At 48.5% G+C, this 19,324-nt stretch overlaps 1 protein-coding gene across 2 annotated transcripts in view; it reads left to right on the top strand.

The window, feature by feature from the left end:
* The window catches only part of PLXNA1 (plexin A1), a 314,962-nt gene that overhangs the window by 198,418 nt on the left and 97,220 nt on the right, over nt 1-19,324 (top strand). For both annotated transcript variants that reach the window (XM_044004450.1, XM_044004458.1), the window contains exons 9-10: nt 2,738-2,852; nt 13,894-14,094. In XM_044004450.1, the coding sequence (XP_043860385.1) occupies nt 2,738-2,852; nt 13,894-14,094 (316 nt within the window). The remainder of the gene's footprint in view (nt 1-2,737; nt 2,853-13,893; nt 14,095-19,324) is intronic.

Below are 19,324 nucleotides of genomic sequence, written 5' to 3'. Positions count from 1 at the left end.
TCTTATGGCCCAATAATATTCCATTACATTCACATGCCATAATTTGTTTAGACGTTTCCCACCAGGAAGACAGCTCCTTTTGCTTCCAATTTTTGGCTACAATGAAAAGAGCTACTTGTAAATATTTTTGTACATCTAAGCCCTTTTCCTCTTTTTTTTTGATATTTTTGGGGTTATAGGTCTAGTAGTGAGATAACTGGGTCAAAGGGTATGTGCAGTTAGGGCATGGTCCCAAAGTGATTTCCAAAATGGCGTAACAATTCACAACTCCACCAACAATGTACTAGTGTGCCCGTTTTCCTGTAGCCCTTCTTCCATTTGTCATTTTCCTTTTTTGTTTTCTTTGCCAGTCTGATTGGTAGAAGGTGGAACTTTAGAGTGTTTTACAAATGTGCAAACAGGCCCTTAGAGTTTGAGCCAGTTTCAAACCTATGTACCCTGCCTATTAATCCAGTTCCCTTTAATAAATAACAATAATGATAACTGGGCAGATAGGTAGGTGGCATGGTGGATAGAACGCCAGGTCTGGAGTCAGGAAGATCTGAGTTAAAATCTGGCCTTAGACACTTACTATCTGTGTGAAATCACTTCTCCCTGTTTGCCTCAGTTTCCTCATCTGTAAAATGAGCTGGAGAAGGAAATGGCAAAGCACTCCAGTCTCTTTGCTAAGAAAACCCCAAAATAGGGTCACAAAGAATCAGACGTGACTGATTGGACCCCTTCCTCATTCCCCAGACAGCAATGCCAGCACTTAGCAGTGCGTATTCTGCTCAGTCTTCAGATTCCCATCCTGGAGATGATGGGACAGTTCCCTTAATTCAAGTTTCTTCTGCCTTCCCTGAATATTCATATTAATATTGGAAACCACCCCACCCTCCCCCGCCTTGGCCCCAACAGCCCTGGGCTGCTGTCAGGTGGGCGGCTGGTCATCTGACTGTGACCCCCTAACCTCAGCCCCTGATGGGTGGTGGATTGAGAATAGGAGCTGGGTTTGGGGGATGAGGGAGGGGCAGCCTCCACACGGGCCATTGTTCAACAAAGAAAGGGAGCCCAGTCCCTGCTGGTGCCCAGGCCCAGGGTCTGCTCCTGATTCCCTTTGTGAACGAGACTGGGGTTTCTTCAGAGGCCTGAGCTTTGACCCTAACTCTTAACAGGCTCTTGTTTTCATTCACGTTGGCCCTGGTGGTTTTTTTTTTTCATTACCACCCCCATTTCTTCTCCACAACAGCACGTCAGAGCCCCCAACTCAGCCCACTTAGGAGGGGTAGACACTCCTCTCATAATATTACACATTGACAGTTGTATAGTTAGTTCTTTATACTTAGCGTTGTAGAAGTCAGGTGGGAGGGAGCTTAGATCAGAGATTATTAGAATATATAACACTGAATATATCAGAACCAGAAAAGACCTTTGAGCGTAGAATGTTACTATATAGTGTGGTATATTTGGCAAGCACAGTGGCATGTTAATTCATTTAAAAATGGTAAATTGATCTTTTGTTTTTATATCACCTTCATTCCAAATATATGCTTCTCCAGAGAGTCATCCCTTGTAACAAAGACTAAAAATTGTAACAACAACTAAAAAAAAAAAAAGAGAGGGGGAAAACAAAAAAGCAGCAGCTTAGCAAAACCAACCAAGGCTGAGTGTATGCAGGTTTCCCTACCCACAGTCTTCCGCCTGTGTAAAGAAGGGAGAGGGACACACTGTTATCTTCTTATAATTATATAGCATTCAATTTCCTTTGCTGTTGTTATTCTTTCTGGTTACATTGTTGCAGTCATTGTGTAGATATCATCTTCCTGTCTTTCCCTGCTTTATTTTGCATCTGTTCTTATACGTCTTCTCATGTTTTTCCGTAAAACCTGATAATTCTAACATAGACTCCTAGCATAGAACTTGAATATTGGATTTGGAATTTTAAAAATCATCCTCTTTATTTTATAAATTAAGAAACTAGCATTGTGGTACAATGGAAAAACCGTGGCCCTGAGGCTCAGAGGCCAAGCTTGGTTCATCTATCAGTTTTGAGAATAACAACCTGCATCACCTTGGACAGGCCACCCTTTTACTCCTTTGTAAATTAAAGGGTTGGACTAGGTGACCCCTGAGGTCTCTTCCAAGTCTAGATCCGTGATCCTCCAATCTTACAGTTGGTTAGTTAATGGTCCAGCCGAGGATTAGAACCCACACCTCCTGATTTTCACTTTTGTCCCCTCCCCAAGGGGTTGGAAGGGAAAAGGTATGGGGCGGAGTCCCTTGGGTAAGCTGGAGGCCTGGGTGAAATGTGAAGTTAGCCACATTTTGGCTGGTTTGAGACATTCCCTGGCCACCCCAAGCCCCTGTCCCACACCCCTCTGGCCATGCTAATCTTAGAGAAAGATCATAGGGTTTTGAACCAGAAGGGGTATGTAATATCAGACCTCTTATTTTACAGAGTAGGAAACTGAGGCCCACAGAGGTTTAAAGACTTGTCTGGAGTCATAAAGGGCAAAGAAAGCAGATTCAGGATTTGAACCCAGGCCTTTGGGCTCCAAATCAAGTTTGTTTTCTGCTACAACTTGGTGCTCAAGCCTGAGGCAGAAAGACGTGTGGGGTGTGTGGGTGGTGGTGGAGAGAGCATCACTGTTGGAGTCTGGGGGTGGTGGTGTGCCCTGGGAGCATTCCCCAGCATCCAGAGGCTGGGGCTGACTGCTGTGTATTTACCCCTACTGACCATCTCCCCTTTCTTCTGCAGCTGCCTGTCCTGTGTGAATGGATCCTTCCCCTGTCACTGGTGCAAATACCGGCACATCTGCACCCACAATGCTGCCGATTGCTCCTTCCAAGAAGGCCGGGTCAACGTATCTGAGGTAAAGGTGGCCCAGGGAGGCAACTCCTGCCCCTGTTCCTCTCCCTCCCTCTTCCCCTTCCCCTCTCCTTACCTCTTTTCTCCTCCTCTTCCTCTCCCCCTTCCTCTCCCCATCTTTTCCTCCTCCTCCCTTCCCTCTTCCTCCCCTCCCCCTCTTCTCCTCCCTCTCCTTCATCAGTCATGGGGTCATAGATTTAGAGCTGGGAGAGACATTAAAGATCTATCCATCTCATTTAATAGAAGAGGAAACTCAGGAGAAGGGAAAGTGACTTGCCCAAGGTCATACAAAAACTGATTTGAACCCAGGCGCCCTGGCTCTAATTCTGGCACTCTACTCCCGGATGCTTCTCCTTAATCTACAGTGGGAGAAAGCAGGGTCCGGGTCTGTGCTGTCTGCTTCAGTTGAAGTGTTGCAGGATACAGTAAATACTGGCTTTGGAGTTCAGAGGAGAGGAAGGCCAATGGGCAGGAGAGTGTGGAATGCTGCTGGGAGGAGGTGACATTCGAGCTGAATCTTGAAGAATCAGTAGGATTTGGGCTGACCAAGGGGCTAACTGTCCAAAGGAAGGGAGGGTTCACTGTGTGTGGTGGGGGCAGGGGTGGGGGCAACAATGGGCAGAGCTTGTCTGTGGGACCATAAGAGTAGAAAGTGTCTATTTGAGTGGAGGAATAATGCAAGAAAGGTGGGCTGGGGTCTGGAAGGTGCTGCAGCTTTTGTTTTTTGGTTTTTTTTTAGTGAGGCAATTGGGGTTAAGTGACTTACCCAGGGTCACACAGCTGGTAAGCGTTAAGTGTCTGAGGCCGGAGTTGAACTCAGGTCCTCCTGACTCCAGGGCCGGTGCTCTATGCACTGTGCCACTGAGCTGCCCCGTGCTGCAGCTTTTGAATTCCACGTTGAGGGGTTCAGGCTCTTCCCCAGGGTCTCCAGCCTTTCCCTTCCCTTTTATCTGCATTGTCCTCACTCATTCACTTGCTCATTTTATTTACTTATCATTTTGGGGGGTTCTTTCTAAAAACCAATTAGATTTTCATTTCTGAGTTCTCATTCATCTCAGTAAGAACTTCCTTTGTGCCCAGACTTGGGCTAGTTTCTGTACAGAGAAAGAGAAGGCACGGGACCTGCCCATAGGTAACTTACAGTCCAGTGTTGACCGGCTCTGCCTTCACCTCTTCTGTTGTCTCGGACAGGTTCCAGAGCCCTTTCTGGCCTAGATTTCCTCACCCAGCAATTGAGGGGTTGGAAAGAATTTCCAGAAGGCCCTAGCTCTCATGTTCTAGGTGCTAAGCCCCTGATCACCTCTGACATCCTGTGTTCTAAGGTCCCTTCTGCGCCGAAAGTTCTGCGTACTCACCTCCTGTGCCCCAAGATCCCTTTCAAGTCTAGCACTCTGCCTTTTAACCTTCTGTGGTCTAAGATTGTTCTTTATCACTAACATTCCCTGGCCCCAATAAAGCTTTCCAGAACAATAGATGTCCATTGTCTCCTGCCAGGGAGGCTCCTGGCTTCCCTCCCACGTGATTAAACATTGTTGGCCCTCACCCTTCCTCCGGCTGCATCTGAAACTCCACCAGGATCCTCCTACCCTTTCTTCTCCCCGTGCCCCCTCTTCTCTGCCCCCCCCCTTTGTCTGTCTCTCTCTGTCTCTGTCTCTGTGTGTCTATGTCTATCTCTCTCTCTCTTTTGTTGTGTCTCTCTGTCTCTGTCTCTCTCCTCTCTCTGTGTCTGTCTCCCTATATCTTTGTCTCTGTCTCTCTGTCTGTCTCTTTCTCTGTGTGTCTGTCTCTCTGTCTCTGTCTTTCTCTTTCTCTCTCCCTCTTCCTCTCCCTCTCCCTCTCTCTTTCACTCTATCTCTGTCTCTTTCTGTCTATCTCTGTCACCGTCATCTCTCTGTCTCTGTCTGTCTGTCTCTCTCTTATCCAGTCTCTATCTGAAAGTCTTTCAGAAGGGGACGTTGACTCCCGTCTTGAGCAGCCCCTGCCCCCCCTTCTGCTTGGCTTTCATTGTTAGGAAGGTTTTCCTTACATTTCCCTCTTTGCTGCTCCCAAGTTACCTCATCGAATTCTTGGAGGAATTCTCCATTTCTCTTCCATTGTTCTAAGCTCTTTCCTCTGGGGCTAAGCAGAACAAGCCAAATCTTACTTCCCTCAGATTCTTGACAACCACCCTCAAGTGCCCCTGGAGTCTTCTCTTCTCTGGGCTAAACACCTCTGGTTCCTTCAGTGGGTTTCCAGGTAGAAAGGTTGGGGAGAGGAACCAGTCTTCTCACCAGCTTTCTCTTAGAGCAGATGCTGGCTGTTCTGACCTGATGTGTCCTAAATGTACCTCCTGAGAAGGTCTGGAATTAAAACCAGAGCCCTGTCTGACCCCACTGATAACCTGCCCAACACTGACCATGGTCTCCCATGATGACCTTGGAGTGGGGGGCTCAAGAAGTTGGCTGCCCAAGAGAAGCAGTGGCTAGAACTCTCCAGAGGGTTCATGATCCGTAGCTCAGAACCACAAGGGGCTTGTCCCCCTGTAGGGAGGAGATTAGAGCTCCCCTGCCCCTCTTTGGTTTAACTTGTCAGTAGGCCCAAGCTTGGCTTCTGCCCCTGCTGTCGTGGCCCTCAGGGGCTGCCTCATCTCCTGCCTTTGTAAATCAGCCCAAGATCCTCAGAAATTCTATGGAGAGAAGCTCCCTGCTGAGTCTCCCACACTTGGAGGAGCGTCTCACTCGTCAAAGGCCGGCTTCTCAGGTCAGAGGCATCACAGTTTAGAATTGGAATGGACCTTGGCCACCAGGGAGCCTCTTACCATCATTTTACAGAGGAGGAGATGCAGGCCTAGAGATGATGAGTGACTTGGCCAAGATCACATGGTGAGCCAGGACTAGAACCCAGCTCTCCTGCATTGTGGTGTAGCCCACAGTGAATATGTGCCAATCCCTCCCGACATAGCCTACCTTGAAAGGTCAACAGGAGCAGGCTGTGGACAGTGCTTCCCCCTTAGGCCCATCCCTTGACTCTTACCCAACCAGCCAACAGCTTTCTCTGGGGCATGGGCAATGGGAGTGGAGTCTCGTTTCCATGGCTTCCTATGGGGCAAGGAAAACTCAGTTTGATTAACTGGTAAAGCAGCTTGCCTGTTCTTCAAGTAATTTGAAGTGCTGCTTTGTAATTGATAGTAATTAGGTAGTAATTATTTTGGTGCCTGGGTGAGGCATTGACTTCATTACGTCGTGGTGGCTTTTCCTAGAATCCTAGAATGTTAGGGCTGGAAGGGACTTTGACTTGCAGAATGTCAGCAGATGAGTGAGTGGAATGTCAGAGCTGGGAACGTCAGTGCCTGTGGGTCACTTCGTCCAACTGCCTCCTTTTAGAGATGTGCAAAGTGAGGCCCGGAGCGGGGGGATCGTTTGCTCCAAGTCACACACACCTTACAGCACTAAATAAATGCTAGCTATTGCTAACTAGGAACTGTGGCCTCTAGCAGTGAATTTGTCCATATGATCAGAAAGTCTGCCTTCAGCCTTGTCATCTTTTTGTTTGTTTGTTTGTTGGTTGGTTGGTTCATTTATTCACCGAGCATTTGAGTCCCGCCTACATCTCTACATTTTTCCAAGTTGTTTTCCATGTGGAGAAAGACGAATTGCTGAACATTGCTTAGTAGATCTGAAGGAAGGCTGTCAGTCCTTTGGATGGCTCCTCTGTGGAGTACTTATGGGAGGGCATGAATGCATCTGACCCTGGAGTCCAGAGCCTTGGGTTCTAGTCTTAGCTTTGCCACTGACTCTGTCTGTGACCTTGGGCAAGTCTCTTCCTTTGGATTCGGATTGACTTTCATATTTGATATTGATTCGATGTTGATTCTGAGCATCTGTTTCTTTATCAGTGACATGAGAAGGCTGGACTTCACAGGCTTTAACAGTGTGGGAAGCCGTGATTATTTATACATGATAGTCTTGCATAAGCATGGTCTTTGAGGCCCAAGGATGGAATTAAAAAGTAAGGGGGCAGCTAGGTGGCGCAATGGATAAGGCACTAGCCTTGGATTCAGGAGGACCTGAGTTCAAACCCAGCCTCAGACACTTACTAGCTGTGTGACCCTGGGCAAGTCACTTAAACCCCATTGCCCTGCAAAAACAAAACAAAAAACAAAAAGTAAGGCAAATGTCGACCTGTGCTTGGGGCTGGGGACTGGGGGGGGGAGGAGTGCTGAATGAATCAGGGAGGACTCCCTGGAAGCGGCGTCTGGGGTTTGATGTTGGAGAGAAAGAAGGAACGGAAAGGGGCACTCCCAAGTTGAGAGAGGATCAGTTTTTGGTGGTCTCCAAGGCCTGATCCTTGAGGGGAAGGGAATTGTGCTGCTGGAATAGCCTGATTCTCACCGGAGCCCTTTGAGTAGCCAGCTGCTGGAGTCTTGGAAGTTCAAGTAGTAACCCATGAGCCTCAAACTCCTTGATGATGATGATATTGACAGCTTGCAAAACCTTTTTTTTTGTGGGGCTATGGGGGTTAAGTGACTTGCCCAGGGTCACAGAGCTAGTGTCAAGTGTCTGAGGTCGGATTTGAACTCAGGTACTCCTGAATCCAGGGCCAGTGCTTTATCCACTGTGCCATCTCGCTGCCCCCATTGCAAAACACTTTTACAAATATTACCTTATTTTATCCTCAGAACAACTCTGGGAGGAGGCAGGTATTCTTGTTATCCCCTTTTCATAAATGAAGAAACTAAGGCAGACAAAGATTTAGTGACTACGGTCTCACAGAACTGTCTCAGGCTGAATTAGAGCTTGGATCTTCCTGCCTCACGCCCAGTGCTCTAGCCACTGAACCATATAGTTTTGGACACAATTTAGGACACAACCCAGACTGTTAACCTGGAAAGGTGTCCAGGAGATTCTCTGTTGCAGCTCTCCTCTCCCCGCTACCCTTCAAAAACAATAGATGTGGGAACTAAGGTGTGTGCTAGACCACACAGTCTCTTTAATGGACCAGTTTCATAGAACTGTAGACTGATTGGAAGGAACCTTCCAGGTTATCAGGCCTCCTAGGCTAGGATTCTAGGACCCCCTTTTGCAGATGAAGTCAATGGATGCCTCCCAAGCTAAGTGATTTAACTCACACAGTTGAGTGGAGGAACTGACTCAGGTGTCCTGCTTTCCAGGCCTTTTTTGGGAAGCATTAATACACACAGAGTAAGTCTTCACGGGAAAGTTGGTAATGGGAGGGGTGCAAGCTTGAACCCAAGAGGCCTCCTTTGGTCACATTAGACTCAGGGACCCCAGGTCTCTTCCTGCCCTGCACCCCTTTTGCAATTACTGTCTGTGTTACTCAGGCAGATCATGTAGCATCCCTCGGTATCAGTGATTGCTTCTGCCAAAAGGAGATAGTTAATACTTTTAGACTTTTCTGGGGTGGTGGGAGTGGTGGCATTGGGAGTTGTGAGGACTGTTTTCACTTTCAGACCCCAAGGCATTTACCTGTTTACATTCCTGCCAATAAAGGGTTAATGGGAATCAGCCCTGGTAGCCCAAGGCCGGCCCTAGGAACTTTGCCAGGCCAGGAATGAAGGTTCCAGTGGATACATAGGTTGGGAGCCCTCTGTCTTTGGGCGGGGGGTATCTTTCCGGGGCGATTGGATGGATGCCCGGGCCAGCATGTTGGGGCAGGACATCTCAGTGGCCAGCACTCCCCGGCCACCTTGCCAGGGCCAGGTGCTTCCTGTTTTGAAGTGGGGGTGTGGGGCGGGTTGGGGAGCCAGGGCCAAGAGGGATGTGTGTGGAATGCAGGCTGGAGGAAACAGAGGTCCCTGGGGACTTGAAGCCGGAGAAGGGAACTGGAGGTGGGGGAGTCCGGGAGGTGAAATTGAGGCTGTGTAGATGTGTGCCCCCGGGGGTGGGGGTGGGGGGAAGGTGATATGCAGAGGCAGACAGTGACAAGCTGTTTTCTGTCCTACTCAGTGATTGTGCCGACATCCCAGGGGCCAAGAGTATAGGCTTCTCTGTTGCCCTGTGGAGAGAGAAGGGGAGAATCCAGGTCAGGGCAGCCTCTGTACCGAGTTCATGTTGAGGTCTCAGCCTTGTGGCAATTTAGAACTGGAAGGGACCATAGGACATCGAGTGTCAGAACTAGACATGTGGGACATCAGCAAGAAAGGTGCTTGGAATTCATCTCCTCTGCTCTTGTCCAGCCTCTTAGTCTGATAGAGGAGAAATTGGTGCTCAGACAGGTGAAGTCACTGATTCAGTAGAGATCAGTCGGGCAGTAAGCACTTATTAAGTGCCCACTGTATGCAGAGTCACATGGCCTGTTTCTAGTTCCTAGGACTCTGGATCTTCCCCCCCCCCCCCCCCCGCCTTAGAAACTCACAGTTTCGTTGGAGAGTTAAGACTCCAGAGGACAATCGGAGATGGAAGACAGCCGTGTGCTCAGTTATGTGTTTCTGATGATGCCTCATGTGCAGAGAGAGGAAAGCTTAGTGAGGTCTGCACTTTTTAGGGAAGACCTCATGGAAAGGAGGAGAATAAGAATGGAGCATCTACTGTGTGTCAGGCAGTGTGCTGAGTGCTTTACCACATTGCCTCATTTGGTCCTAACAACCCTAGGAGGTAGGTGCTATGAGCACACCCATTTTACAGATGAGGAAACTGAGGCAAACAGCAGTTAAGTGACTTCCTCGGGGTTACTCAGCTAGTTAAGTGTCTGAGATCGGATCTGAACTCAGATCTTCCTGACTCCAGGCCCAGAGTTCTATTCATTTAGCCACCCAGCTTCCTCAGAGCGGAATGTATGAATCTTTTGGTTTTCCCCCTAAGTTTCTGATAATTTTCTTTATTTCTTATTCAGTTATTGTAAATTCTCTTTTTTCATCCCTAACACCAACAATTTGGTTTTCCCCTTCCTTTTTATAGAACTTTAAAAAAAAATAGAAGTCTACATTTTCCCCCCTTCCTTTCGTCTCTCTCCAAGCCAGTAATAGTATATGAGTCTTGAAGGGAAGATAGAAAGGAGGTCTGAGAGAGCCAACCTCATACAGTGATAAGAATATGGGATTTGAGATTCCAAGGAGAGACCAGTCCTAGCTCTGATAGTTACTGTGTGCTCCTGGCTAAGTCACTTGACTGCTCTGTGGAGATTCATTTTCCTCATCTGTAAAATGGAAATAATAATTCTACTTAGTTCAGATCCATCCATTAGAAGCATGTATTATTTATCATGTGCCAGGCTTGTGGATGACCACTGGGGATGCAAAGACAGAAGGGAATCATACCGTATGTACCCCTTGTGAGTAAAGGACTCTGAACTTCAAAGCCCACTAGAAATAGGAACCTAACCCTAGTTCCGAGGGAATTCATTCATAAGGTGAGCAAAGACCTGGAGGTGGGACTGAACAAGGATGAGATTAGTGATGGGGCCATTTGGAACTTGGGGAACCATGTCTGCATCCCGCCATGATCATTCTTTGCCCTTTACGGAGGCACCCAAGGGCCCTCCTGTGGTTAGAGAACACGGTTGTATTAAGTGCCTACTGCTCGTTTTCCCTTATGCTAGAATTATTTTCTCTGGGAGGTCAGAATGGAAGAGATGGGATTCTTCAACTCTCTGAGGGAACTTCTGGGGTTCCCCTCCCCACCTCTGGGCAAAGGAAGGACCAGACAGAAAGTGCACCCCTGAGATCCTTCTCTACTTGTCTTTCCCTCCCGTCTCCACACCCAATGGGCAGCACAGGAGTGGAATAAAGACAGGACTTTTCCCTTGTGCTGTCAGCATAAATATCGAAACCAAGCAACAGCTGGAGGCATATTTGGACCACCCCCAGAAACTTAACCCCTCTGCCCAGAGTAGGTTTTCTATAACTATTCATTGAATCACTGAACAAATCCATCATTCTTTCAGCCCCTCCTCTTAAACAAATCTTCCAAGGTCCTTTACATTGTACCTGGTGCCGTTGGGAAATGATGGGCAGGGAGGATTTCTGCTCTTGGGGAGACCTCAGTTTATGTGGGAGGTTGGGGGGGGGATGAAGGACTCAGGCACCTGAAATGCTGAGAATAGGATGAGGCAGCTTTTGGTCAGAAGAGTGGGGCATGAGGCGCCGCAGAGAATCCATCAGACCTTACAGATGTGCCACAGGCCACCATGATTCTCTCTATCTTCACCCCAGCCTTATCCACTCACTGGTCCTGAGCCCACTGAGTTCCCGGGGGGCAGTGCCTGCTAAGGTGAATGACTGACACAGACTCAATTAGAGACAGCCTTAGGTGTTAGTGAGCTAATAATGTTCACAATAAGCTAATAATAACAGCAACAATAGGTAGTGCTCTTATCATGCTTTACAAATATCTCATTTGACCCTCACAGCATTTCTGCGAGGTCGGGCCTCTATTACCTTCCTTTTTTAGATGAGGGGATTGAGGCTGAGTGAGGGATTAAGTGGCTTGCCCTGGATCACACAGCTTGTAAATGTCTGAAATGGGATTTGAACTCAGGTCCTCTTGACTCCACCAACTTGCTTCCAGATCTCAGAAATCGCATTGTGTTTAAGAGACTCCTCTCAGCCTGTGGCAAAGGGCTCAAGGCTGCATATGTATTTACTGATTGGAGCCTAAGGTCTGAGGCAGGACCTCCTATTGAAGTATATGCCCCAGAGGCCCTATGTAAGACTAAATATTGGGGAGAACGGGTGGCATCTTGGCAACAAATGAATGACATAGAGGTGGAGTGGAGAAGCCATCCTATGGGCTGCTGAGCCAGGCCAGGAAGCAATGGCTGCCGTTTGACCAATCTGGGAGAACTTGCTAGTGGAAACAAGCAAGTATCCCGGAAGAGCTGCTGATGGGAAGAGGGATGTCTTGTTCCATCCTATGATAGACAGGTACAGGGTGCTGCCTAGGAGGCAGAAGGATGGGACCCAGATGGAAGGAGTGTTGAGCAGATGCCCTGGGGTGGTAGAGGCAGTGAAGGGGGGGTATCAGAAAAGATCTGAGCCCTGGGGTGAGGGGAAACCTGGGGAGTGCATTTAGAAATCGGCATGGCCCACTCTTAACTGGTGGGTTGCCAAGACACTGAGGTGAGAGATGATGGGCAACACTGGGGCAAGGAAGGGGCCATTCGTTATCAGAGACCCATCATAGGCCTCGTAGGAGATTGGAATTGGAAGGGACCGCAGAACATGGACTGGTAGAGCCGGGAGACACCGGAGAATGGAGAATGGCAGACCTGGAAGGAGCAGGTCTCGTGCCAGCCCCGAGGGGGAGGCAGGGGGAGCAGCCTGCCCAGGTGCTACTTACCTCGGTGACACTTCCCAGAATTAGCTTTTCCACTGTGGGCAGGAAAAGTAAACTTGTCTCAGGTCTCTCCGTGCAGTCAGGGAACCCCAGGGGAGCTGGGTCTGAGACACCTTCCCCAGGGAGCCTCAGGATTGGGGTTCCTGGCTTGCCTGCTTTCAAAACAGGTTATTAATTCTCTCTATTTAAAGCGAGTGGCTCTCGGGGACCCCAGCTCCCGTGGCCCGCTAGTCCCCTGCCACTTTGGGCACTGCAAGCAGGCAGAGGGGATTGCATCAGGATCTTGTTGCCAAAGGGGCTGGCCCCAGAGACCCGGAGCTGTTTTTCTGCCTGGCTCTGCTCTATTTCTGTGCTCTCTCCACTTCCCTGGCCTTATCTTTGAAGCCCCCTCCTCACCCTCAGGGACCCCCAAAGCCTGGGGCCACACTGTCCCAGTCCAAGCTGGCCCCCGTTTTTTTCTCAGCTACAAGCCTCAGCCGGGCCCTCTCCATTCCCTGCAGCCCACCTCTGAATTGACCCTCCTGATTATTGGCCAGTTGTGCCCATCAGGGAGGTGGTGGCTACCGTGTGGTCAGGCCCCTCGAAGCTTTTCCTGCTAGAATAGGAATGTGGCAGCAGGAGCTTAAAGGGATCTAAGAGGTCAGCAAGACAGGGACATCTGTAATTAGAGGACCCTGTTTGTCATCCCAGCCCTTTGTGAACTCGGGCATTTTTGTTCACCCTCGTGTGCCTCAGGTTTTCTCCTATGTAAAATGAGGTTGGACTAAACGACACCCCTAAATCTGTGGAGGATGAGGAAACTGAGGCCCAGTGAGGTGAGGGAGCAGATCCAACATTGCCCGGGTAGCACATGGAAATGCCAGGACTAGAATCCAGGGGTCTTGGTCTCTAGGGCAGCCTCTATCCCACTGTACCTTTTGTCTTCATCCATAAAATGACCAACTTGTAAGGTTTTTTTTTTTTTTTTACTCTTTTTTGGCCGGGCAATGGGGGTTAAGTAACTTGCCCAGGGTCACACAGCCAGTAAGTGTCAAGTGTCTGAGGCCGGATTTGAACTCAGGTCCTCCTGAATCCAGGGCCGGTGCTTTATCCACTGCACCACCTAGCTGCCCCCAACTTGTAAGTTTTTAAAGAAAAATCATTTCTAATTACTTTTATTTTTAATGAGGGTTGAGTTAGATGATGGACAGGGAAGTGCTGCTGAGGATTTTGTGACAGGGTATCATTATTTCAGGGCACTTAGCGGGGTGGAGGAGGAGGCCCTGCGGGAGTGTCGGTCGTGGGGATCGAGGGGCTTAGGTCTGTCTCTTGGACTTTCCATGGTCCAAACCTGAAATCCAGCGCAGCAAGTCTCTAAGTTAGCGTTTGGGAGGATGTGGGCCTCTGTTCATTCATCTGTAAAATGGGCAGGAGGTTTCAGCAGCTGATCCCTGAGGTCCCTGCTAGTTCTGAATCTGTGGTCTCTGGTCTTGTTTCTGGGACCAAGCAGAAAAAGACTCTGGCGTGTCATGGAGAGTGTGTCAGATTTGGGATCCTTTACTACCTTTGTGACCCTACCCGGGCTAATGTGAAACAGGGAGGTTAGAGCTAGTGACGTCCTCCAGCTGAGTAATATTAGGCAGGTCACGTAACCATGTTGTGCTTCAGTTTCCTCAAATGTAAAATGCAGAAGTCAGATCCAGCTACCTCTGGGTCCCTCCTGGTTCTGAGTCAGTGATGCTGTGAACCCCCCCTTATGCTGTTTGCTGAACCCCTTTCTCTTTGCTCCTCCAGGATTGCCCTCAGATCCTGCCATCTACACAGATCTATGTCCCAGTGGGCGTGGTGAAGCCTATCACCCTAACAGCCAAGAACCTGCCCCAGCCTCAGTCTGGCCAGCGCAATTACGAGTGCATCTTCCACATCCCTGGCAACCCGGCCCGCGTCACTGCCCTACGTTTCAACAGCACCAGCATCCAGTGTCAGAACACATCGGTGAGTTTGCCCGGCAGAGGCCAAGTGGGAGGGTGCAAAGAGAGCCTGGGACCAAGAATCAGGAGACTTGAGTTCTAATCCTGGCTGTGTCCCTAACCAGCTGGGTGTCCTTGGGGCCGTGTGCTGGGTCTTCTGGGTCCTCATCAGAGGACACCACCAGCTGAACCAGCCTGGCTTTGGGAGGGCAGTGTCAAACAGCTGAGCCACATTGGGTGACTACGAGTGGTAGATCAACCACTTTATATGGAACTTTTAGGTCTATAAAGGGCTTTACATCTCAGATAATCGTCACAACAGCTCTGTGACATAAGCTGAGGCTAAGAAAGATTATAAGTGACTTGCCCAGCTGGTCAGTGTCTGGGGCTAGATTTGAACTTAGGTCTTTCTGACTCCAAGTCCAAGTCCCTCCTTCCGCCATAGTCTTTAATTTTATTTATTTATCTATCTATTTATTTATGGATTGATTGATCGATCGATTGATTGATTGCAGGGCAATGAGGGTTTAGTGACTTGCCCAGGGCCACACAGCTAGTTAAGTGTCAAGTGTCTGAGGCTGGATTTGAATTTGGGTCCCCCTGAATCCAAGGCCAGTGCTTTATCCACTGTACCACCTAGCTGCCCCCCCCCCATAGTCTTTTGTGACCCTCCTGCCTCAGGGAAGCCTTTCTCCCCCTGGCCTGAGGATGCTCATTTACCCCAGAATTACATTCTACAGGAGCAGCTCTCTCACATGGTCCCTTAAAGGTGGGGAACTGCCCAGTCCCTGAGAATGACCGGTCAGTGGGTAGGCTCTCTTTCCCTCCCTTGGAGAGGACACACAAAGCCTTCCATCTCCCAGAGGTCATGGCATGGCACAGGTGTGGTGGAGAAAGAGCTATGTTCAGTGTCCCCAGGTCATCACTCTTATGGCCTCGTCCATTGAGATGACAAAGGTCATTTTGGGGGGCAGTCCATGAGGGAAGGAAAGGATGGAAAAGTTAGGTTGGAAAAAAAAAACCCAAAACATTTCTTCTGGAGAATGTGGGAGCTTTTCTGAAACATTTATTTTTTTAATTATGTTGGTGTTTGGTGTGGTAAGAAGCAGTTTCTCCCCTGAAGAACTCCAGGTTCCCTGGTGCCTCTCCATCTCTAGTATACTAATGCGATCATTTTACCTTTCAACCCAGTTCTGAAAAAGATATTTTAAAATTTTCATTACCCAGGGAGGTAACTGAACCTGTAAACACATTAAAAACATAATAGGTATATTCCAATTTCTACCCCATTAGGGTCCTTTCCCTCCCATCAAGCCCCTCAGTTCTAAGATTTCTGGCTCTTTACATCCCTGTGCATCTGCATTGTGGGTCTCCTTTGTGTCCTGTTGTGTGGGTGCTGGGTACGTCCCGTGTGCTTTAGTTGTGTTTGTAAAGTGTGCTGTGTTGGTGGTTCATGAATGCCCAGGCCCTCGGCCAAATGCCCACTTGCTCCCCGAGGGGCTGGCTGTTTGCCTATGTGCCAAGTCTTTTGAATCCCCTTGCCCAGATGGGTCCCAGAAGCCCCTGGGGTCCCTCTGAGGTTTTATTTCTGACCCATCCCTGGGCTTTGCGTTTACTAGTGGGATGGGAGACTCTGACAGTTGAAGGGACTCAGTCTGCTGACTTGGGTAAAGGGTAGAAATGTCTTCCAGAAGGAGGATTCACTCTATTCTGCTTGGCCCCAAAGGGAGAGAGAAATAGGTGCCACTGGGTGAATGCTGCAGAGGAGTGATCTGGGCCCAAGCCATAATCAGTGAGTTTCTCCTCTGAATTCTTCAAGCAGAGGTGGGGTATGAGTGCTTTGGAGAAGACACTCGCCAGGTGCGGACTGGTCCACATGCACTGGGGAGCTCTTTCCTACTCAGATTCTGTTGTTCTGAGTCCTGGAAAGCTCCTCATGGGAAATGGAATGTATCTCTCCTTGGGAGTCAGGAGACCTGGGTTCAAATCTTGAAGCTTTATGAGATGAGGCCCCCATCGGAGGTCTTCCATGAGTTAGCTATATAGACCCAAACACTAATCAAAGGTGAGGACAAACTTTGAGTCAGAATATAGGCTAGAGGGGCCCCAGTCAGAAGACCACCATCTTTCTTTTTTTTTCTTTTATTCTTTTTTTTAGTGAGGCAATTGGGGTTAAGTGACTTGCCCAGGGTCACACAGCTCGTAAGTGCACCATCTTTCTTTGGTAGATAGATATTTTTGTGTCAGGCCTTTGCTTCCCTTTGAGGTGTATGCCTAGGTCAGTCCCAGTGACTCTTCCAAGGGTGACTGAGGATCAAGGTGCCCTGAGCTTCCTTTTCATTGTCATCATCAAGACTGGAGACCGATGACCCAAGCCCTAAAGGTCACGGTCATGTAGGAAGGCTGGACCCAGGACTCCCCAGAAATGAAAGGGTGGGGTTCAGCCACTTAAGGCATGCAAATCAAGGCAGGAAGTCTGGAGCACAACAAGGAAACCAGGAGGGCAAATCTTGATTTTCTGGTCACAAAGAAAGAGAAGAGGGAACAAGACAAATCTTGACCATCTGCAAATTCTTCATGAGCTAAGGATAAGAGCAAAGCGGAGCAGACTTCCCCTCCTCTCCTCCTCCTCCTCCTGCCCCTCTCTCTGCTTTTCCTCCTGTACTTACACGGATGCTTGCACAGTTGGTCATAAAATGCAAGAATTTTGGAGCCAAAACATACCTCAGAGACCACCAAGTCCAGCCCCCTCATTTTACAAAGTAGAAACATGGGGCCCAGAGATCAGGGACTCATAGATTTTGAACTAGGAGGGCCCTCAGAGGCCCCTGAGTCTGACCCCCTTCAATTTACCAATGAATTAACTGAGGCCCAGAGAGGATAAGTTGCTTTTGTTCACATTCCTATGGGTAGTAAAGTGGCGGAGATGAGCTTTGAACTGAGGTCCTCTGATGTCCTATCCAGGCCACTAGATTGGCTCTAATTATCCCATAATCATACCTGCAGTGAAGGGAGTGGAATAGAGCCATTCTGAGGGGAAAGAACTTGACTTAAGAACATAGGGAGAGGCAGCACGGCTAATAAATAGGTGTCAAACTTAAATAAATGAGAGCCGCACATCTGTACATAAGGATCTCTGGAGGGCTGCACAGTGACTTAGTTTTAAAATGTGAGATTATCTACATTTTATTATATTTTTATTTTGTTAAATATTTCCCAATTACCTTTTGATATGGTTCGGCCACACTGAGCGTGGCGTGTCGTGGGCCACGTGGGTGACACCTCTGTTCTTGTACATGGAGAATCGGCCTGGGAATTGGGAAAACTTGCTTTCCCACCCTGCCTTTGACATCCATACTGGCTGTGTGGCAGTGGGCAAGTCACAACATCGTGGTGTTCTGGACCACTCTTTAGTGGCAGAGTAGGTGCCAACCTACAGGGGTAGAGTAGTTTTCTCATTGTCCCAACAAAATCACCGAACCAGTCCCTGTCTCTATGAATAGGGGGTTGGTTCCATGGCTGCATCCATGAATAGGGTAAGGCGAGACAGAGCTTAGAAGTGGATACTGTATTGAACCAGATGATAATTAAGTCTCCTTCTGGCTCCAAGCGGCTGATTCTTGTTAGCTGGGAGAGTCCCTCTCCAACCCTCCCCACCTCCCAAAGTGTAGGATGGTCTAGTGAAAAGGGAATTGCCTTGAGAGGCAGGATATCTTGGTTCTGGTCGTATTCCTATCATTAACTGACCATAGGCCCCTGGAACAAGCTGCTTGCCCACTTGGGACCTCAGTTTCCTCCTCTCTAAAATCAGCCCTACTTGGGTTGATTCTAGAACTTTGATGATGATATTCTCCTTCCGGGGACCAGTAGTAGGCCTCCACCAGTCGTGGATGACCATGGATCAGTGCCTTGAAGAGCCACAAGCCACAGTGTGGCTGTGCAGTCTGATAGGGGAGCCGCAGCTTCTGAGTGACTTATAACCGGTAACTGCCGCATCCTGTGTTGTATTTACCCCATGAGGAGTAGCTGGAGTGTCCTCTCCAGGGTGCTGGCCTGGGCAGAGGCAGTAATCTTAGATTAGCCAGGGACCAAGGCAGTAAATTCAGAGAAGAATGAAATGCTCTTGTTTTTGTAATAGTATCTTTTAGTTGGAGGGAGATGGTTTGAGGGGGAAGCATTAAATGTGGGTCTGCCTCGATTTGCACATTTCCCCTTAGCTGGGAGTATACACCCTTAATAAAGCAGGCCAATGAATAGCAAGGGAAAAAAAAAGTTAGGAACCCCCTGCTGGCTCAGTCAACACTACAGATGCTCTTCTAATGAGATACAAGGTACTTAGTACTTCTTTATGATCAATTATTTAGTCATTTAGGTCAGCAAATGTTTATTGATAACAGGGTAACACCTTTTCTGTTAGAGTGTAAATCAGAGACCTGGATTTTTTGAGCTTTGGAACAAGAAAGGGGAAAAAAGAAAGCCCCCATCCCTTTGGTCTTTCTGGGAAATGGGCTCTGCTGAAGGCCAAGGGGAAACACCTTCACTAGGGTAGCTACTCAAACAGTCCATTGCAGGGAGCAGCTAGGTGGTTCAGTGGATAAAGCACTGGCCCTGGATTCAGGAGGACCTGAGTTCAAATTCAGCCTCAGACACTTGACACTAGCTGTGTGACCATGGGCAAGTCACTTCACCCTCATTGCCCCACAAAAAAACAAACAAAAAAATCAAACAGTTCATTGCCTAAGTCTGGGAAGAATTGCCCCTGAAAAGGGGAGTGTTGTTAAGGCCTTCAGAGAGGTGTAGTTCAGTGGCCAGGTTAGGCTGAGAAGTGATAGAAAAGGGAGGCAGCATGGTGCTGTGGGCTGACTGTGCTGTAGATATTTTGGTACATACAGGGCCTTTTTTATGACCTCTTTGGGGGCAGAAGGGGCTATTTGAAAAGGTTGAGGAAACTCAGGTTTCCTCATCTACAAAATGGGTATAACCATCCCTTTCTTCATCTCTCAGGATAATTATAAGAATCCAGTTAGATTATGGATATGAAAGTGCTCCAAGGAATTTAGCTCGCTCGACAGATAAGAGCAATTATTATCTTTTTACGATTTAGAGAGTAGCTGGTTGAAGAACACCCCCATGACCATGTTGATGGACTGCGGCAGGTCTCCTGGACTTGCCGTCATCCTTATCTGAAAAACTGTTTTCTGCTGGAGCAGACATCTCTTAGTAAGACGCTCTGTTCTCTGGCTGAGTCAAAGAAT

Source organism: Dromiciops gliroides, chromosome 1 (genome assembly GCF_019393635.1).
Source record: "Dromiciops gliroides isolate mDroGli1 chromosome 1, mDroGli1.pri, whole genome shotgun sequence".
Classification (NCBI taxonomy): domain Eukaryota; kingdom Metazoa; phylum Chordata; class Mammalia; order Microbiotheria; family Microbiotheriidae; genus Dromiciops; species Dromiciops gliroides.
The sequence above is the reverse complement of the archived record's forward strand: the minus strand, read 5'-3'. Positions and strand labels throughout refer to the sequence as shown.